The 14,878-nt window shown below is 34.1% G+C and overlaps 4 protein-coding genes and 4 long non-coding RNA genes across 8 annotated transcripts; 2 read left to right on the top strand and 6 right to left on the bottom strand.

Annotated features, from left to right (window-relative positions):
* Nucleotides 1-31: 31 nt before the first annotated feature.
* Nucleotides 32-646, top strand: AT4G06795. Its single transcript, NR_142035.1, has one exon. It is a non-coding gene; the product is annotated as an other RNA (long non-coding RNA).
* On the bottom strand, nucleotides 550-1,038 carry AT4G06800. Its single transcript, NR_142036.1, has one exon. It is a non-coding gene; the product is annotated as an other RNA (long non-coding RNA).
* Nucleotides 1,039-2,090: 1,052 nt separating this feature from the next.
* On the bottom strand, nucleotides 2,091-2,578 carry AT4G06805. Its single transcript, NR_142037.1, has one exon. It is a non-coding gene; the product is annotated as an other RNA (long non-coding RNA).
* AT4G06810 lies at nucleotides 2,161-2,792 on the top strand. Its single transcript, NR_142038.1, has 2 exons — nucleotides 2,161-2,581; nucleotides 2,707-2,792. It is a non-coding gene; the product is annotated as an other RNA (long non-coding RNA).
* A 441-nt stretch (nucleotides 2,793-3,233) lies between these two features.
* On the bottom strand, nucleotides 3,234-4,308 carry AT4G18425 (transmembrane protein, putative (DUF679)). Its single transcript, NM_117955.3, has one exon. The coding sequence runs from the start codon at nucleotides 4,104-4,106 to the stop codon at nucleotides 3,465-3,467; it is 642 nt and encodes a 213-aa protein (NP_567556.1). The 5' UTR covers nucleotides 4,107-4,308; the 3' UTR covers nucleotides 3,234-3,464.
* Nucleotides 4,309-5,714: 1,406 nt separating this feature from the next.
* On the bottom strand, nucleotides 5,715-7,427 carry RABA1e (RAB GTPase homolog A1E). Its single transcript, NM_117956.3, has 2 exons — nucleotides 7,047-7,427; nucleotides 5,715-6,379 (listed from the first exon to the last, which is right to left on the bottom strand). Exons 1-2 carry the CDS (start codon nucleotides 7,265-7,267, stop codon nucleotides 5,947-5,949), a joined length of 654 nt encoding a protein of 217 aa, NP_193578.1. The 5' UTR covers nucleotides 7,268-7,427; the 3' UTR covers nucleotides 5,715-5,946.
* A 689-nt stretch (nucleotides 7,428-8,116) lies between these two features.
* On the bottom strand, nucleotides 8,117-11,025 carry AT4G18440 (L-Aspartase-like family protein). Its single transcript, NM_117957.5, has 10 exons — nucleotides 10,691-11,025; nucleotides 10,451-10,603; nucleotides 10,088-10,303; nucleotides 9,812-9,994; nucleotides 9,491-9,712; nucleotides 9,286-9,402; nucleotides 9,053-9,196; nucleotides 8,870-8,971; nucleotides 8,736-8,804; nucleotides 8,117-8,647 (listed from the first exon to the last, which is right to left on the bottom strand). The coding sequence occupies exons 1-10, from the start codon at nucleotides 10,874-10,876 to the stop codon at nucleotides 8,429-8,431; spliced, it is 1,611 nt and encodes a 536-aa protein (NP_193579.2). The 5' UTR covers nucleotides 10,877-11,025; the 3' UTR covers nucleotides 8,117-8,428.
* Nucleotides 11,026-12,274: 1,249 nt separating this feature from the next.
* On the bottom strand, nucleotides 12,275-13,296 carry AT4G18450 (Integrase-type DNA-binding superfamily protein). Its single transcript, NM_117958.2, has one exon. It carries the CDS (start codon nucleotides 13,203-13,205, stop codon nucleotides 12,294-12,296), a length of 912 nt encoding a protein of 303 aa, NP_193580.1. The 5' UTR covers nucleotides 13,206-13,296; the 3' UTR covers nucleotides 12,275-12,293.
* Between the last annotated feature and the right edge of the window lie 1,582 nt (nucleotides 13,297-14,878).

A 14,878-nucleotide genomic window follows, 5' to 3' on the forward strand; every position in this document is an offset into this window, starting at 1 on the left:
CATATCCAACTCTGTTCAAACACTTTCTAAGCTCATCAAGCTTTCTATAAATCTCTTTGTTGCTACTCAGACGAGTTCTTGTGAACTTTCCCTCAGCAAGAACCACTTCTCATATTGATGCATTCCACATCAAACGACATTTTCTCCATCGCTTCAGTTCACATCATTCATATATACCAGTGTAATGTTTCTTGTGTCCCGTTTAACACGAAACCGAGATTCTTCCACGGGTCTCAAAAAAGTGTTTCCCCTCCAATACAAGTCCTACATAGTTTCATGCACAGAGGACGGCGCTCGCTAGAGTAATATTGTTTGGCGAATTTCATTAAGGAAGCAGCTTCACCATGTAATGTAACGAAACTGTTCCTGAAATAGCCGGGAATAAGCGTCACTATTTAATTTCTGGTTCTGTGATCTTTGCAAACCGAATTAAACCGGGAATAAAGTATTGTGTTAAAAGCTAATTTAAGTATTAAAAAATGGAACTATGATCACCAATTCGAGCCCAGTTAAAGTGGTTATCTCTCTATATGTGGCTTATGGAGGAGATTCCATCAGGGTTCGAGCGGCGTATTGGTACGAATGGAGAAGGAAAGTTGGTTTCTCTCCATCTACTTAATTGATCCTTCGATGTCAATCTATAAGGTAATCTAAATTACTTTTTTTTTGGCTTTTACTTCGAGAAATTTTCCAAAAAAATAAATAATATACATGAATATTTTTTGTTTCCTAAATAAGATGTTGTTAGGTAAAAATCATGTATTTATTAAAAGACGTTGGAAGCCAACAATTTGTTAAATGTGAATTGATACATAGAAAGCTGAAATACTAAGAGAGATAAACTCGGTATAATTGATGATATATAATCGAAACTACATTTAAACCAGAGAGTACAGAAAGAGCAGCTTGAAGCAAGTGGCAATGCTAGAAGGGCATTCCACTATCACGGAACTATTACCCCAAGGCACACCTTGTCGCAGTTGCTTACTTTCTTCGACTATTCTGTACCTCTCTCGATTAAAGACATTCGGGAGGAGCTATTCAACTATTATCAGCTATTGAGTCTCTGAGTGGATTTCCTCTCATCCTCATAGATCTCTCAGTTGTTAAACCTGCCATCGATAATCTCTACTAAGTTTATATGATTTTGGTAGTAGTCACTCTTTCAAGAGAACATTAAAGAAAGAATCTTAAACCACTTTTTGTCAAATAAAAAGAAAAGAATGTTGGACCACAAGTTACATAGATAGAGATCATTTTAACAAACATCAATATGAATCCTCACGCGTCGAGTGAGACCTGAACGTTATAGCAAAACACAACCGCAAGTTTTTCAATGTAGTAATACAACAAAAGCTTCTCTTTTGCACTTCTCTCCACATAATGAAGATCCGTTTCAGTCACTACATCCAACTCTGTTCAAGCACTCTCTGATCTCATCAAGCTCTCTGTTATAAATCTCTTTGCTCCTCGAATTAGTTCTATCTCCGACAACAAACCGTGTGTAACTAAACTCTGTCTTTAACCTCAATCCAACTAACTCCTGAAGTTTTTTTTTTTTTTTGTAACTCTTGCATGCTTTTTTATTAACTTGATACTCTCTCTCATTAACCTCCTTAACTTCACTATTTCCTCACACATTCTCGCATATATCCACTAAAAGCATGCGTGTTCCTGAATTTTCTCAGGCTCAAGTACATTTTTTTTTATAATCAAAAATATTTATATTTAACCAACCCAAAACGGCCTTGGACCAAGACCTATTTACATAAATAATCCAGTTACAGAAACAGTTTAAAATCGCCAGAGTTTCTCTGAAAAAAACGATCCTTGCTGATGGTCGGAAGCAGAGTGGCCAGAGCCTTAAATCCGACGAACTCAAGAAACAAAATTAACAGCTTTGTAGCCACTTGAAAACTGAGAAGTGTAAACAGAAGAATTCGGTTTTGTATCATGCATGAAACAAAGAATCCACATTTTACCATATATATATATATATATATATATAATTTTTTTAAAAATATAAAATCTTAATATTTTCGACAATCTAAAACACAATAAGATGAAAATGAATCTTCTTTTCAAGAAACAGAAACATTGGAGAAACAAAATAAGATCATGGAGAGATGATCATTTGTTCACAGCTAAGTTAAAACTTTGCAAAGAAGAAGAGAAGAATAGGAATCAAAACGTTGCGAGTGGAAATTAAACTTAATGGGCTCAATCTACTGGGTTCTTGTGGGCTTTGTTAAATCTTTAAATGTTCGTATAATGAGTTAAATACAAATAAAGTAGAACCTTTATCACCAATTCGGCCTTAGCAAAGTGGTTGAGTCTCAGCTGAGCTCAGTTCCCACCAGGGTTCGATCTATATTGGTACCACGTTAGGCTTCTTCCGAGCAATCAGTCTCGAGGATGCTTCTTTCCGCCGGACGGATGTCTCGGTGCGCTTCTACTTCCCCTTGTGGAATGTAGCAATCTTCCCAGTGCTATCTGGAGTCAAGTTCCCAGTTCTATCTGGAGAAATATCTCCGAGGTCCTATCCTCGTGGATGTCGTCCTGTCTTCCACCATCATTGTGGTTAAGACCCAAATGAGGTAATCTAAATTACCTCTCTTTTTGTATAATTTCTTTTTAGGTTGTTGCAATTATGAAAACTGTTATTAGTGAAATATGAATTAGAAGATAATTTCTTTTGAACAGGATAAACGATTTTGAGAAGTCTTTGTATTGAGTACTCAATTCAAATCTTGTTCAGAACTTTCGGCGAACAGTTTGTGGGCTTAAAGTGAAATCAAAACTCAAATATTTCCCCATAAAATTTCAAGAGACCTTTCACAAAACGAAGAGTAAACGAATACCCACAAGAACGAGGAACAGAAAAAAGTAACCGAACCAAATAAGTTAAGATCGAGATTCGAATTTCAGATGATTAATCTTTACATTTCCGGAATGTGTATCAAAGAATCTGAAAATCATTCTAAGAATCGAATGTTACCATAATCTAAATTACCTTTATTTTTTGAATAAAGTCCAAAACAGTAATTTTTAAAGTTTTTTGTAACATTTTTGAATGGGCTTATAGTTTTTTTAACATTTTTTTATTAAACGAGATATTATTTAAGTTAACTTTTTTTTTTGGAAAATTTCCAAAACAGTAATTTTTAAACTTACAGTTTTTTGATGATTTTTATTCAACGAGGTATTATTTGGAAAACGGTTCATGTATTTTTTTTGTCCACAAGAAAAAAGAAGACGTATTTGTTTTTGGATATTTCCGGATAAAACTCATTGTCATACAAGTAATATTAATACATATTCACCATAAATAGTTCACATGGTTTTTGGAACAGTCTATTTCAAGAGATCATCAAAAAAGAATGTTGAACCACAAGTTATATATAAAAAACAACCTTACAAATAATAATAACATATTGATATTAAAAAAAAACAGCATATTGATATCATTTACTAGAAAGTGGAAAACCAATCCCATTGCGTGTTGTAGGAAATGTTGCAAACAACATACTAGAAAACACCCCTACGCCTACCGGCAAAGCTGTAAGAACTTCCAATGCTTCTGCTGACGGTGATGGAAAGAAACAATTTACCGCATTTCGATCGAATAAAACCACCGCACCAAACACGAATAACGACATGAAAGCATGAACAAAATCTATAAATCTTAGCTTATATCTCTTAGATAACTCTTGAGGAAGAGTTGTGGATCCATCAATGATCCAAAACCCATGGATTGTTGCAAGTCCATAGCAAATAGTACCGTTTTTGTCTTTGTAAGAATCTGTGAAGCTAAGTATGAAGCAAGAGAATCCACATATTGCTACCAGTGTCGATGTCATTATCTTGCTCACTAAATCGCATTGACCGCCATTTGAGAAAATTGGCGATAGAAGCTGAAACGCGAGAACGGTTCCTGTTGGTAAGAGATTAGCTAAATGAGCAGTGGTTTGAAATGTTTGACCTATTGCCTTTTGTATCCATGTCGTTCTTTCTATATCCGGGAAGTCTTTGTCTTCTTCAAGAAGTGGCCTTGTAATGTCTTCTTTAGTACCTTTTTGATGACCTTCGTCAACTTTGATCTCCATATCTTTGAAGTTGTTTCCTTTGTCCCTCTGTTTTTCTCTGATTTTAGGAATTGATTTGATGTAAGAAGGAATGATGATGATTGATGAAATCTAAAGTAGAGGTATATATAATAGAGCGAGGCGAGAGAAAAGAGGCTTTACACATTTCTTATGCCTTGCAAGTAACCTTTGAGACCAAACCAAAGTCTTTGTTTAAGTGAAGCATGTTCTTTGCACACTCTTCTTTATTTAAGAGAGGATTATAAATATTATTATATTTTACGTCTCTATTTTGATACGTTTTAGAATCCTCTTTTCTTTCAAGGTTTCTATAAAGTTTCGTGACATTTCTGAGTCGTTACCAAATCTTTTAATTTTTGTTTTTATTTTTGTTTTGATGGTTTATTTTTATTTGTTCATATACCTAAATCAATGTCGTAAATGTTATCAATATCCTAGTGGGATTATTCTTGAGACCGTGTCATTTGTCAATGACAAAGAGGGTCGTATAACATCAGCTATAAATCGACCCTTTCAATTTAATAACTTGGATCTTGAATTCTCGATCATATTTTCTCACTTTTAAAGTGGATATTAAGAATCTTTTGATTATCTCGTTAATTTTTAAATATGACTAATCCATCCATTGTGGAGGTCAAGTAACGTCTAACAAATAGATAATTAATTTTTGGATAAACATATATGTTTAACGTAAAGTGCTTAGTCAACCAACCACGAATTTTCGTTTCTTTCACCTTTATGCATGGTTCCTTTTTAAGGAATTTTTGTGTAGTTATTAGTTGGCATTATTTTAAGTTAACTAACGTTAGTTAATACGAATCCTCACACGTTACACATTTTGCTATAATATATCCAAAAAATATTTTCAAAGAGTCTTACAATCAAGAGATTTAAAGAGGTGTTTCACTATTTGACGCAATTCTTAATTTTTGAAGTAGTTAAAATTTTGAATCTCCGGTTTCGTATTCACATGATGCTTAGTTTTTCTATTTTGCTGCATTGTTCTCATTTCTTCAGTACTAAAAAGTAAAAATGATCATAATTCATGATTTAGTTTATAAGAAATATAATAATATTCGCATGAATAATTATGATGATTGTCAAGTGTACGAAACAATAAACATCCTTAGACTTGGAAGGAAAGGTGTTCTCATAATTTGGACGGTGGACCTAACTTGCTTCCGTGTGGAATAAGTTATACATATCTTCCTCTTCTTCTCTTTGGTTTTTGGTAAATTATTTCAATTATTTCTAAAGTTTGGTAAGTTAATTTTTTTTTTGTTACGTTTAATTTCCTTTTTATATATATTGATGCGATATGTTTACTAATAGATATTTTAAACATGTACCTGCGCTGGTTCGAACTCAAAAACCCTAAGAAAAAAACTAGCCGATGCTATTTAGTTGTATAGAAAAGCTATTTTCTTGGACGCTAATAATCTTTCGATTAGATACGATAAAATGTTCATATCATAATTCACATTACTAATAAGTTTATCAGATTCTCGCTTTGTTAGCACCAGACTTTTGGTATCGATTCAAGTCGGCTACTCATGTCCTAAAGAGAAATCATAACTAAATCTTACACCAAAAGCTAAGATTATGGTTGTTTGATAGTTCCCTTTTTGGGATCATATATGTTTGATCAGTTCGGTATTAGTAAACTATCTTATTAACCGGACCAAGTCTTGTTCAATTCAATACAATTCTTCGGTTTGTATTATAAAACAAACCGGTCTCATAACCTTAAAATGAAGCCCCCAAAAATAGTCCAATACAACAAAACCAAAGCCAAAGCCTTCTTCCAAAAAGACAGTTTACAAAAACAAAAACAATAATCTCAACCTGAGCAACAACCAGAAGATTTAACAGCAGTAACATCATCCTTATTTCCGATATCAATGGTTTGTCCTTTAGGTAAAGACATCGGATCTCCAGTACCATCAAGAGCTTTACGGCTCATTACACGATAGATTTGAGTCAAGACATGAGTGAAAGCTTGTTCGACATTTGTAGCATCCAAAGCAGAAGTCTCCATGAAAAACATGTTTTCTCTTTCAGAGAATGATCTAGCTTCTTCTGTGGGAACTGCACGAAGGTGACGAAGATCGGCTTTGTTTCCAACAAGCATGATTACAACGTTGGCATCGGTATGGTCACGAAGCTCCTTGAGCCATCTTTCAACGTTTTCGAACGTTATGTGTCGAGTTATGTCGTATACTAGAAGTGCCCCCACTGCTCCTCTGTAGTATGCACTCGTGATTGCTCTGTATCTGTATAACAAATAAGTCGCTATTACTCAAAAACAGAGCATATAGAGAAGAAAGAGAGCATAGGAGTGGGAGATCGGTTTACGGTTGGTTAGTTTCGGCTATTGATTATATCGGTTAATAGAAATTAAAACCAAATAAAATAATTTGTAATCTGGTTTATTTTCCAATTTGTTCTTGATTTGAATTAAGTTATATTTGGTTCCTTTTAGCAAAAAAAACTTTTTACCAAGAAAGTTATATTTGGTTAATCTATAGAAATTGATTATTAAAATAAAATCATTATCTAGTCAAATATTATATCAGTGCAATATACTTATTCCAATTTTCCATACATATACATAATTAAAAGTATATTATATTTATAAAAAAAATCGAAATTGATAATTGAAATAAATCATGATCTAGTTAATATTATATTAATGTAACATAACTATTTCAATTTAATTTCCATAGAGATACATAATCAAAAGTAGAGGATTTCTAAAAAAATGCGGTTTATTTGGTTACACTAAATCAGTTTATATTGGTTTCAAAATAGTAAAACAAACAAATTTGTAAAATTATCCAGTTTGATTTTTGTTCAACCATTTCGGTTTGGTTTGGTTCAAAGAATGAAACAAAACAGAACATATAGAGATAAAACAGTGAAATTTCGAGGATTTATTACCTTTCTTGACCAGCGGTGTCCCAAAGCTGAGCTTTGATGATTTTTTCGTCGACATGAACACTTCTTGTGGCGAACTCGACACCGATGGTTGACTTTGACTCGATGCTGAATTCGTTTCTGGTGAAGCGAGACAAAAGATTGGATTTTCCGACGCCGGAATCTCCAATCAAGACTAGTTTGAAGAGATAATCGTAGTCGTCGTCGGCTCTGTAGGCTCCCATTATTAAGGTATTTGATAGAAGTTACAAAATCGTAAAGAAGAATTCAGAGAGATGTTGCAATATGATCTAATGAAATGAATGATGTGTTGTTGTGTTTTGTAATGAAATGAAATTATGGGTAGTGGGTAACGACGAAAGGGCTTATTGGTTTTGGTAGTGTTATAAAAATAAGAATAATATTAGGATTCAATCATTTGTTATTATTATATGCATGACTTAGCATATGTATATGTTTTGAAAGTCGTTGGAAAGATTAGAGAACAAACATGTTTGACGAAATCTTCGGGTTTATGGCCGCCATGAACTTGGTAAACGCAGAACAATATACACTTGCAGGAAAAAACAATATTATTATGTCTTCAATTCAATAATTCAATTTATAGCTTTTCTCAAATAAAATCACAGGGAAATTTGTTCATAAATAAAATTATAGCAATGTGTAGGAAGATATCTAGGTAAAAGATTTTTTATGGTATATTGTCATGAAATTTTCCATTTCTATTTTTAACTTCTAAGGATTTTTTTTATATGACACTAAATATAGTGTAGAGTTGAGATTATTGTTGGACACATGTACTAGACTTTTAGTAATAGATCAAGTCTAAAGGAAACTAGTAAGTTTGTTTTTGAGATAGATCTTATATTATTTATTTTAGACCTAAAAGGCTAAAACATTTGTGTTCATGTAAATGTTAGCAATAAATAGAAGAATTACTTAAAGCTCTTAATTGACAAACAACATTTTAACATTATTATTTCTCAGTTTTGTTTCTGTGGACAATTTATTTGACTACTATATGCATATATATTTGCTAGATTTTGATACCTACATAACACTTGGTTATAAAGAAAAACAAAAACCACTCAAATTGAATTTCAACTTGAGAACTCTTTATTATTTGACACCAATGTGTATATGACCTATTTTATTACAATAATTTGTATTGGTTCGAGAATCATTGACCACAGCTTATAGCTCAAGACTTAGATAAAACACAGACACTCAAAGAGGAAACATAACACAACAATGGTACAAGATTTTTCTTAACATTTTAAACGACGACTTGCAAGTCACCGACCTATAAATTGTCTCTGTTTTCCACCAATTTCGAAAAGAATACCATAATAAAAGAGGACAATCTATCACCACTTTGATCATCATCAATGTCCCAAGTGCAGAGCTTCATCCACGGCCAGTGCCAATGCAGCAGCAGCACCAACATATGTGTGTGGAGTTAGCTCCAGAAGTTGGTCTTTTGCTTCTGAAGGCAATTCCAAACCTTTGATAAACGTTCTTATGGTTTCTTCATTCACAGCTTTTCCTCTTGTTAGCTCCTTCAGCTTCTCATACGGCTCAGGGACACCGTATCTCCTCATCACCTTTATTTGATACCATAATACTTCTGTGGATTAGAGATACATCAAATATCTTGATTGATATAGAAGATTAGAAACTCGAGAAATTTACAGTTTGTATTGGTTCAGCAAGGACTTCCCAATTATCATCCAAATCTTCTTTTAACCGAGCTTCATTAACCTATATCAAGAACATTCTTAGTTTGTGACAAGTGGAAACATTTCTTAGGGCTACGGTAATAATACCTGAAGCTTCCCGATTCCCTGTATCGCACTCTTGTAAGCGAGAAGAGAGTGTCCTAAAGCTCCACCCATGTTTCTCAAGACAGTTGAATCAGTTAAATCACGCTGCAGATTGTACATTTTTCAGGCTTAGTTTACTTCCATCACTCTAGCTGAGATACATAGAATATGGAGAAATGTTAAAACCTGCATGCGTGAAATGGGAAGCTTCATGCTGAGAAAAGTAAGCTCTGCGTTTGCTTTCCCTAGATTCCCTTCGCTGTTCTCAAAGTCAATAGGATTCACTTTGTGAGGCATTGTCGACGATCCAATTTCACCCGCTTTAGTTGTCTGCAAAATCTCAAACAATGAGACGATTTTCCCATTCAGATTCAAATGATTTGACATCTTTTTTTTTCCTTTCTTATATTAACACTTGCCTGCTTAAAGTACCCTAGAGATATGTAGCTCCATATATCTCTGTCAAAATCAATTAAAATAGTGTTGAACTGGCTGATATTATTAAAAAGTCTAGCCATATAGTCATGAGGTTCAATCTGCAAAAAAAATACACACAGAACAATCAATCAGCGATGATCTTTATGAATTTGAATAGGATTGTTTGATCAATATAAACTATATTACCTGAGTCACGTATGGGTTGAATGTTAATCCAAGAGAAGTAACAAACTCCTCGGAAACATGAGGCCAGTCAATATTCGAATATGCGGAAATATGGGCGTTGTAGTTCCCAACAGCACCTGCAAATTTCCCCTTAATCTTAGTTTCTGAAAGATATCTCCTTTCTTCGCTTAACCTCACAGCAAAATTCGCCATTTCTTTCCCCAAAGTTGTTGGCGTAGCTGGCTGCATTACAATTCATAGTAAACAAAATCATTAGTAAAGAGATAGATACAGATAAATAGGGAAAGGTAAAATGGTGAAGGTCTTCTCTTTGGACATTACCTGCCCATGAGTTCGTGAAAGCATGGGGACATAAGCAAAGTTCTTAGCTATCAGAGAGATTGACTTGATCAGCTCATCCATGGTAGGAAGTATAACCGAACTAAGTGCTTCTTGAAGCATCAAAGCATGGGAAAGATTGTTGATGTCCTCAGACGTGCAAGCGAAATGGAAAAACTCAAGAACCTAACTCAGTAAAAAGACATCCAAAATTTTAGTTACAGGGCATCAAAGCATCCAAACCCTAAGAACTTATAAGTGAGAGAAAAGAACCTAAACCTTAGCAATCTCTGGTTGTGATTCACACTTTTGTTTCAAGAAATACTCCACTGCTTTCACATCATGATTTGTTACTCTCTCAATCTTCTTAATTTCCAATGCATCGTCTATGCTAAATCCATCGATTATGCCTTGCAAGAAACTCTGAGCTTCTTTGCTAAAGCTTGGAACTTCAGTGACTTCAGGAATATTCGAAAGCTTAAGAAGCCATTTGATCTAACAAATATATAAAAATATCAAAGTTTAGGCAAATGAGTACACTAGACCAGACAACTAAACTACTCGTACAAAGAGATATAGCATGACATAACTAGTACAATCTTCTCAATCAATCAACCAATCAGATCATAACCCTTCACTTACCTCGACAAAAACTCGGAAATAGATCAATCCAAACTCGCTCAAAGAAGAAGCCAAGTCCTTAACTTTACTCCAATAACGTCCATCCAAAGGCGATAACGCCGTTAAATTCGACATCTCCAAGTCTCTAGAGCTCACTCCATCCATTGCCGTCACCTAAAGCATATCAATTTATCGCCAATTCTTATCGAAAACATCCAAACAACACATCATTTCAGCAAAACCCACAAATAAAAAACTTACCTTTGTTGAAGTCACTAGCTTGGGAGAATCAGTAGTAGTAGAAACAGAGCATGAAACTCTCGGAAGCCGATGATGTGAAGCCAAACACACTGATTTTGATGGGTTTAGGAATATTCCGGTGGGTGTAAAACCGAAAGAAGGGATTTTGGGGTGTGTTATAGCCATTGAAGAGAAATTGAGCTCCATTTTTGATATAGTGTGATCTCAAAGGTCTAAACTTTAAACCTAGATTCCAGAATCAAAGCACGATGTGAGTGAGTCACTGGAAGCTTTGCGTAACTGTACCGCCGATATATAGGGTTTTAGGAGATTCCGATTAAAAAAAAACACATGTGCATTTTTTTTCTTTCTTCCATATTTACCCTTGATGTCCCTACTTATTACGCTTATTGGAGGAGGATTATTTGTTACTTATCACCTTATCCTTTATTTTGAACACGTTTATTAATAGTTTCAAATATATGGATTAAAAATGCCTTCAAAATAATTTGGAGGGAAACTTTAATAATTTATAAATCGTCGTATTGTGAATCAAAAATGTTTGGACAATGACAAAACAATACTCATGTGTTTTATGTGTAGATTTATATCTCACTAAGAGTTTGTCATATACTGATATAACTGAAATGAACCAAAAACTGTTTATTAATACCATTTGAGGTTAGTTAGTACAATTATATGTCATGTATAAGATTAGAAATGGGTTAACAAGCGGCGGTCTCAATGGTGGCGTTAAATGACTAAATGTAAACATTTTACTATTTAGATATGATGATAAGTAGATTCACAAAAAAAAATTACGGTGTTAATTTTTTGTTAGTTTTCTCTGTTATGTCTAAACGATATTAGTTTACTGTACACTACGATGTCGTTTTATCGATTGAAAATAGACAAAATTCCTAAATCGAAACTCATTTAGCTTTTAGAGATTGAATGAGATCAAGGTGGATAAAGTAGCTTAACCTTGATCCCAAAACTCTATAGCGTCGATGGCTGGCTTTATTTCTAATTGTATCGCCGTTTATCTCTTTGGCGATTATAGGCTAACTTTTGTTCCGGTTTGATGAACTGCAACTTGAAAATTGAAAAGTTGTCTATTGAAAAAGAAAATGAAAAAAAATTACAAATTTAAATTAAGTGAAATTATTCTCATCAAGCTAAATAGTTTTTTTGGGCGAAGATTGAGATCTACCGTCTGCATTAGTTTTCTGACGATTTCAACCTGAATTGAAGCTCTCTAGTGTTAGAAGATTCTACCAGTGACGGAAACTCCATCTCCTTCAATTTCCCACGTGTCAACCCAACATGTTTCCCAATTACCACATATCCCTTGTGATATATACAACAACTTTCTCTTCAGACAAAGTTCTTTAAACTGGCTGTTGGGCCTTTGCCCATGTATGTTTTATATTTGGCATGTTAAATTGGCGTTGTAGTATGTAGTATGAATAAAAACACACTTGTGACAGAAAAATAGATTAACGTTTTTTTTTGTGAAAAATGTAAAATAAATAAATAATCTTGACATATAATTATACAATATATACATGTCTATATATGTATACCTATCAAATTAGCAACGGTAGTTTTCAATGTATTTCTGTCAAAAAGAAGATAATAACGTCTCCAAATAATCACTTCCCAAATCCTCAAACTCAAACAAACCAAACACATCACATACTGTCTCTTCTCCAGTAACCGTCTTCTGCATTTCAACTTCTTGACACATAGAATCTTCATTACTCCTTCGTCTCTTTCTTAAATCGAACCAAGTTTCTTCACTCCCACGCAAACCACGAGTCTCCGAGTGCTCCTTAGTTGAACAATAGCTAAGGGCACAATGGTTTTCAACCATCCCATCAACGACTTCATCATAAGCCTTAACCGCCTCTTTTCCTGTTCTCAATCCGATTTTGCGGCTGCTTCTTAATGGATCGGACGTATTTGAGTTGTTCATCCGGTAGTAGTTTGGGTTGCAATCCATTTCCATAGCTTTTATAACTGTTTCGAGCTGAAAATTTGTGTGAGCTTTTTGAGTACCTCTAATTCTAACCGCGGCTTTATCGTAAGCCATAGCTGCTTCCTCTGCAGTTTGGAACGTTCCGAGCCAAACCCTAACACCGTTTCTCGTCGAATCCCTGATTTCGGCTGCAAATTTCCCCCACGGACGCTTCCGTACTCCCCTGTATTTTCTTGTTTTGCAAGAAACCCGAGAAGACAAAGAACATGAATCAATGGTAGGGTTGGTTAATGGATCATGATTGGTTTTGTTTGGGAAAGAAGCAATAGCATCGAGAATCTCTGTCCATTCCTGGTCCTCCGTCGACATATCTAGGCTTTGAAGCATTTCTCTAGAACCTTCTGGTATGTCATCAAGGGTAGGCAACGCTTCCCAAGTTCTAGAAACTTCTGGAACTTGAATTGATCTTGTATCGGTTTGTGGTGTTCCGATGTAATTCGCCCAAACGTTCTTTAGGATCTCGCCGTCTAGTTCTTGGATATTGCCAAAAGCCATTGTTGAATCAGAGAGGAGTATGTGTTGGTGAGATTTAGGGCATTTTAAAGAGATTGTTGCTTTGGGGGTTTTGTGTGTACGTTGAATGGGAAATCTGCGGCAGGATAATTGGGAAGTACAGTTGGTGAAACTTGTGTTCTAAGGTACTGACCGCATTTCATGGAGGGTTTTAGGTTCCACATAAAATCAGGGGTTTTCTGTGTATACACACACACACGTACCATTATGTGAATAGATCATCTTAAGTCAACTTCAATAAATTAATTTAATAATGTTACCTCAGTTTGAAGTATAAAGATTGTGTACTATTTTCATTAAAAAAGTGCAGATTGTGTACTCTTGAAAAGGACTAGATGCAGAGTATTAATTCACTTTTGTATAATAAACATATTAATCTTCAGTTTAACGCTTCATGAGAATCTATGACGTGTTCCCACCAGAGGCACAAATCCGTTTTGGAGAATTGTGATTATTAAATCAAACATAAGTTTATTGTTTTAATGTTTCGTTCCACGCTCGTCGCATTTTAAAAAACTTTTTAACTATTTTTTTGGTTATAAAAAGAAATATAGCTTCTAAATGACTTGTTTCTACTGTTAGATTGATGAACCTTAATACTGATTTAGCTTTTCATACATCGATAAAGAATTCTTCGGTGTTTAGTTAAGTTTGTTAGAAGTTATTATTTTACCATACGATCACAGTTTAACGCATATTGCCTAGAGAATATAATATAATGATAACTAAACGCTATCAAAATGTGAAACGAAATAAGAAAAAACATGTAAGGGCTAAGTCATCACTAACTTTTTATCCAAGTATTATTTGTATGAGATCATTTTCCGTAAGTCCAAAGATTTGAAACAATGATGAGAGGTGAATAGAATATATAAATTCCACACGCTTTGAAACATAGCTTACAATTGAAAAAAAATGAAAAAGAGATTAATATCTCTATTCAATGTATTATAGAGAATGAGCTAGAGATACTTTATATGGTAGGTTCAAGTCACCTCAAGTACGTATCAGCTAATATTAAAAAACTATCTGCTAATTTTTATATCAATCGTTTAAGATTCATTCATTCGTTCTCCACTACGAGAGTTTCTTGCTTTGGCACATATATAGTTCAAGAAAGTCTCGTGTTGGAGAGACTCCAAGCGTGCTAGAGCGTTTCGATTAGAAAGGTGTTTTGTTCGAGCATTAAAGATTGTTGCAATGGTTCTATCTTAAGGTAGTCATTTGTTAAATTTTGGTATTCAATCTCGAGAGCTTCATAAGTCTAGCGAGCTTCATAAACACACTACAAGTCATGTGTATAAAATTTCCAATTCTGTAATCACAAGTCTAAACTTAATCTGAATCCAAATCACAAAAAGCATTTTCAAAATTGATTAAAAAAAAAACTACAATATAGAAAAGATTTTAATTGATGCTTGGAACGGAACTAACATTACCTGTTATGATTTCGGGCCTGAAAGTATTCTGAGTTTTGATTCAGAACCACTCGGTATTAAAGAAAAAGAAGACTTACTACAAAAAAAAAATTATATATATTTTTATGAATTATTATAACCAACTAATATTGTCTCTATTGGTTCTAAGTTCAAACTTCTAACCTTCGAGGGCCGGGTTCAAATTCCAGTAAGTGATTTATTTTTTGCTAACAATTC

This window comes from Arabidopsis thaliana, chromosome 4, assembly GCF_000001735.4.
Source record: "Arabidopsis thaliana chromosome 4, partial sequence".
Classification (NCBI taxonomy): Eukaryota; Viridiplantae; Streptophyta; class Magnoliopsida; order Brassicales; family Brassicaceae; genus Arabidopsis; species Arabidopsis thaliana.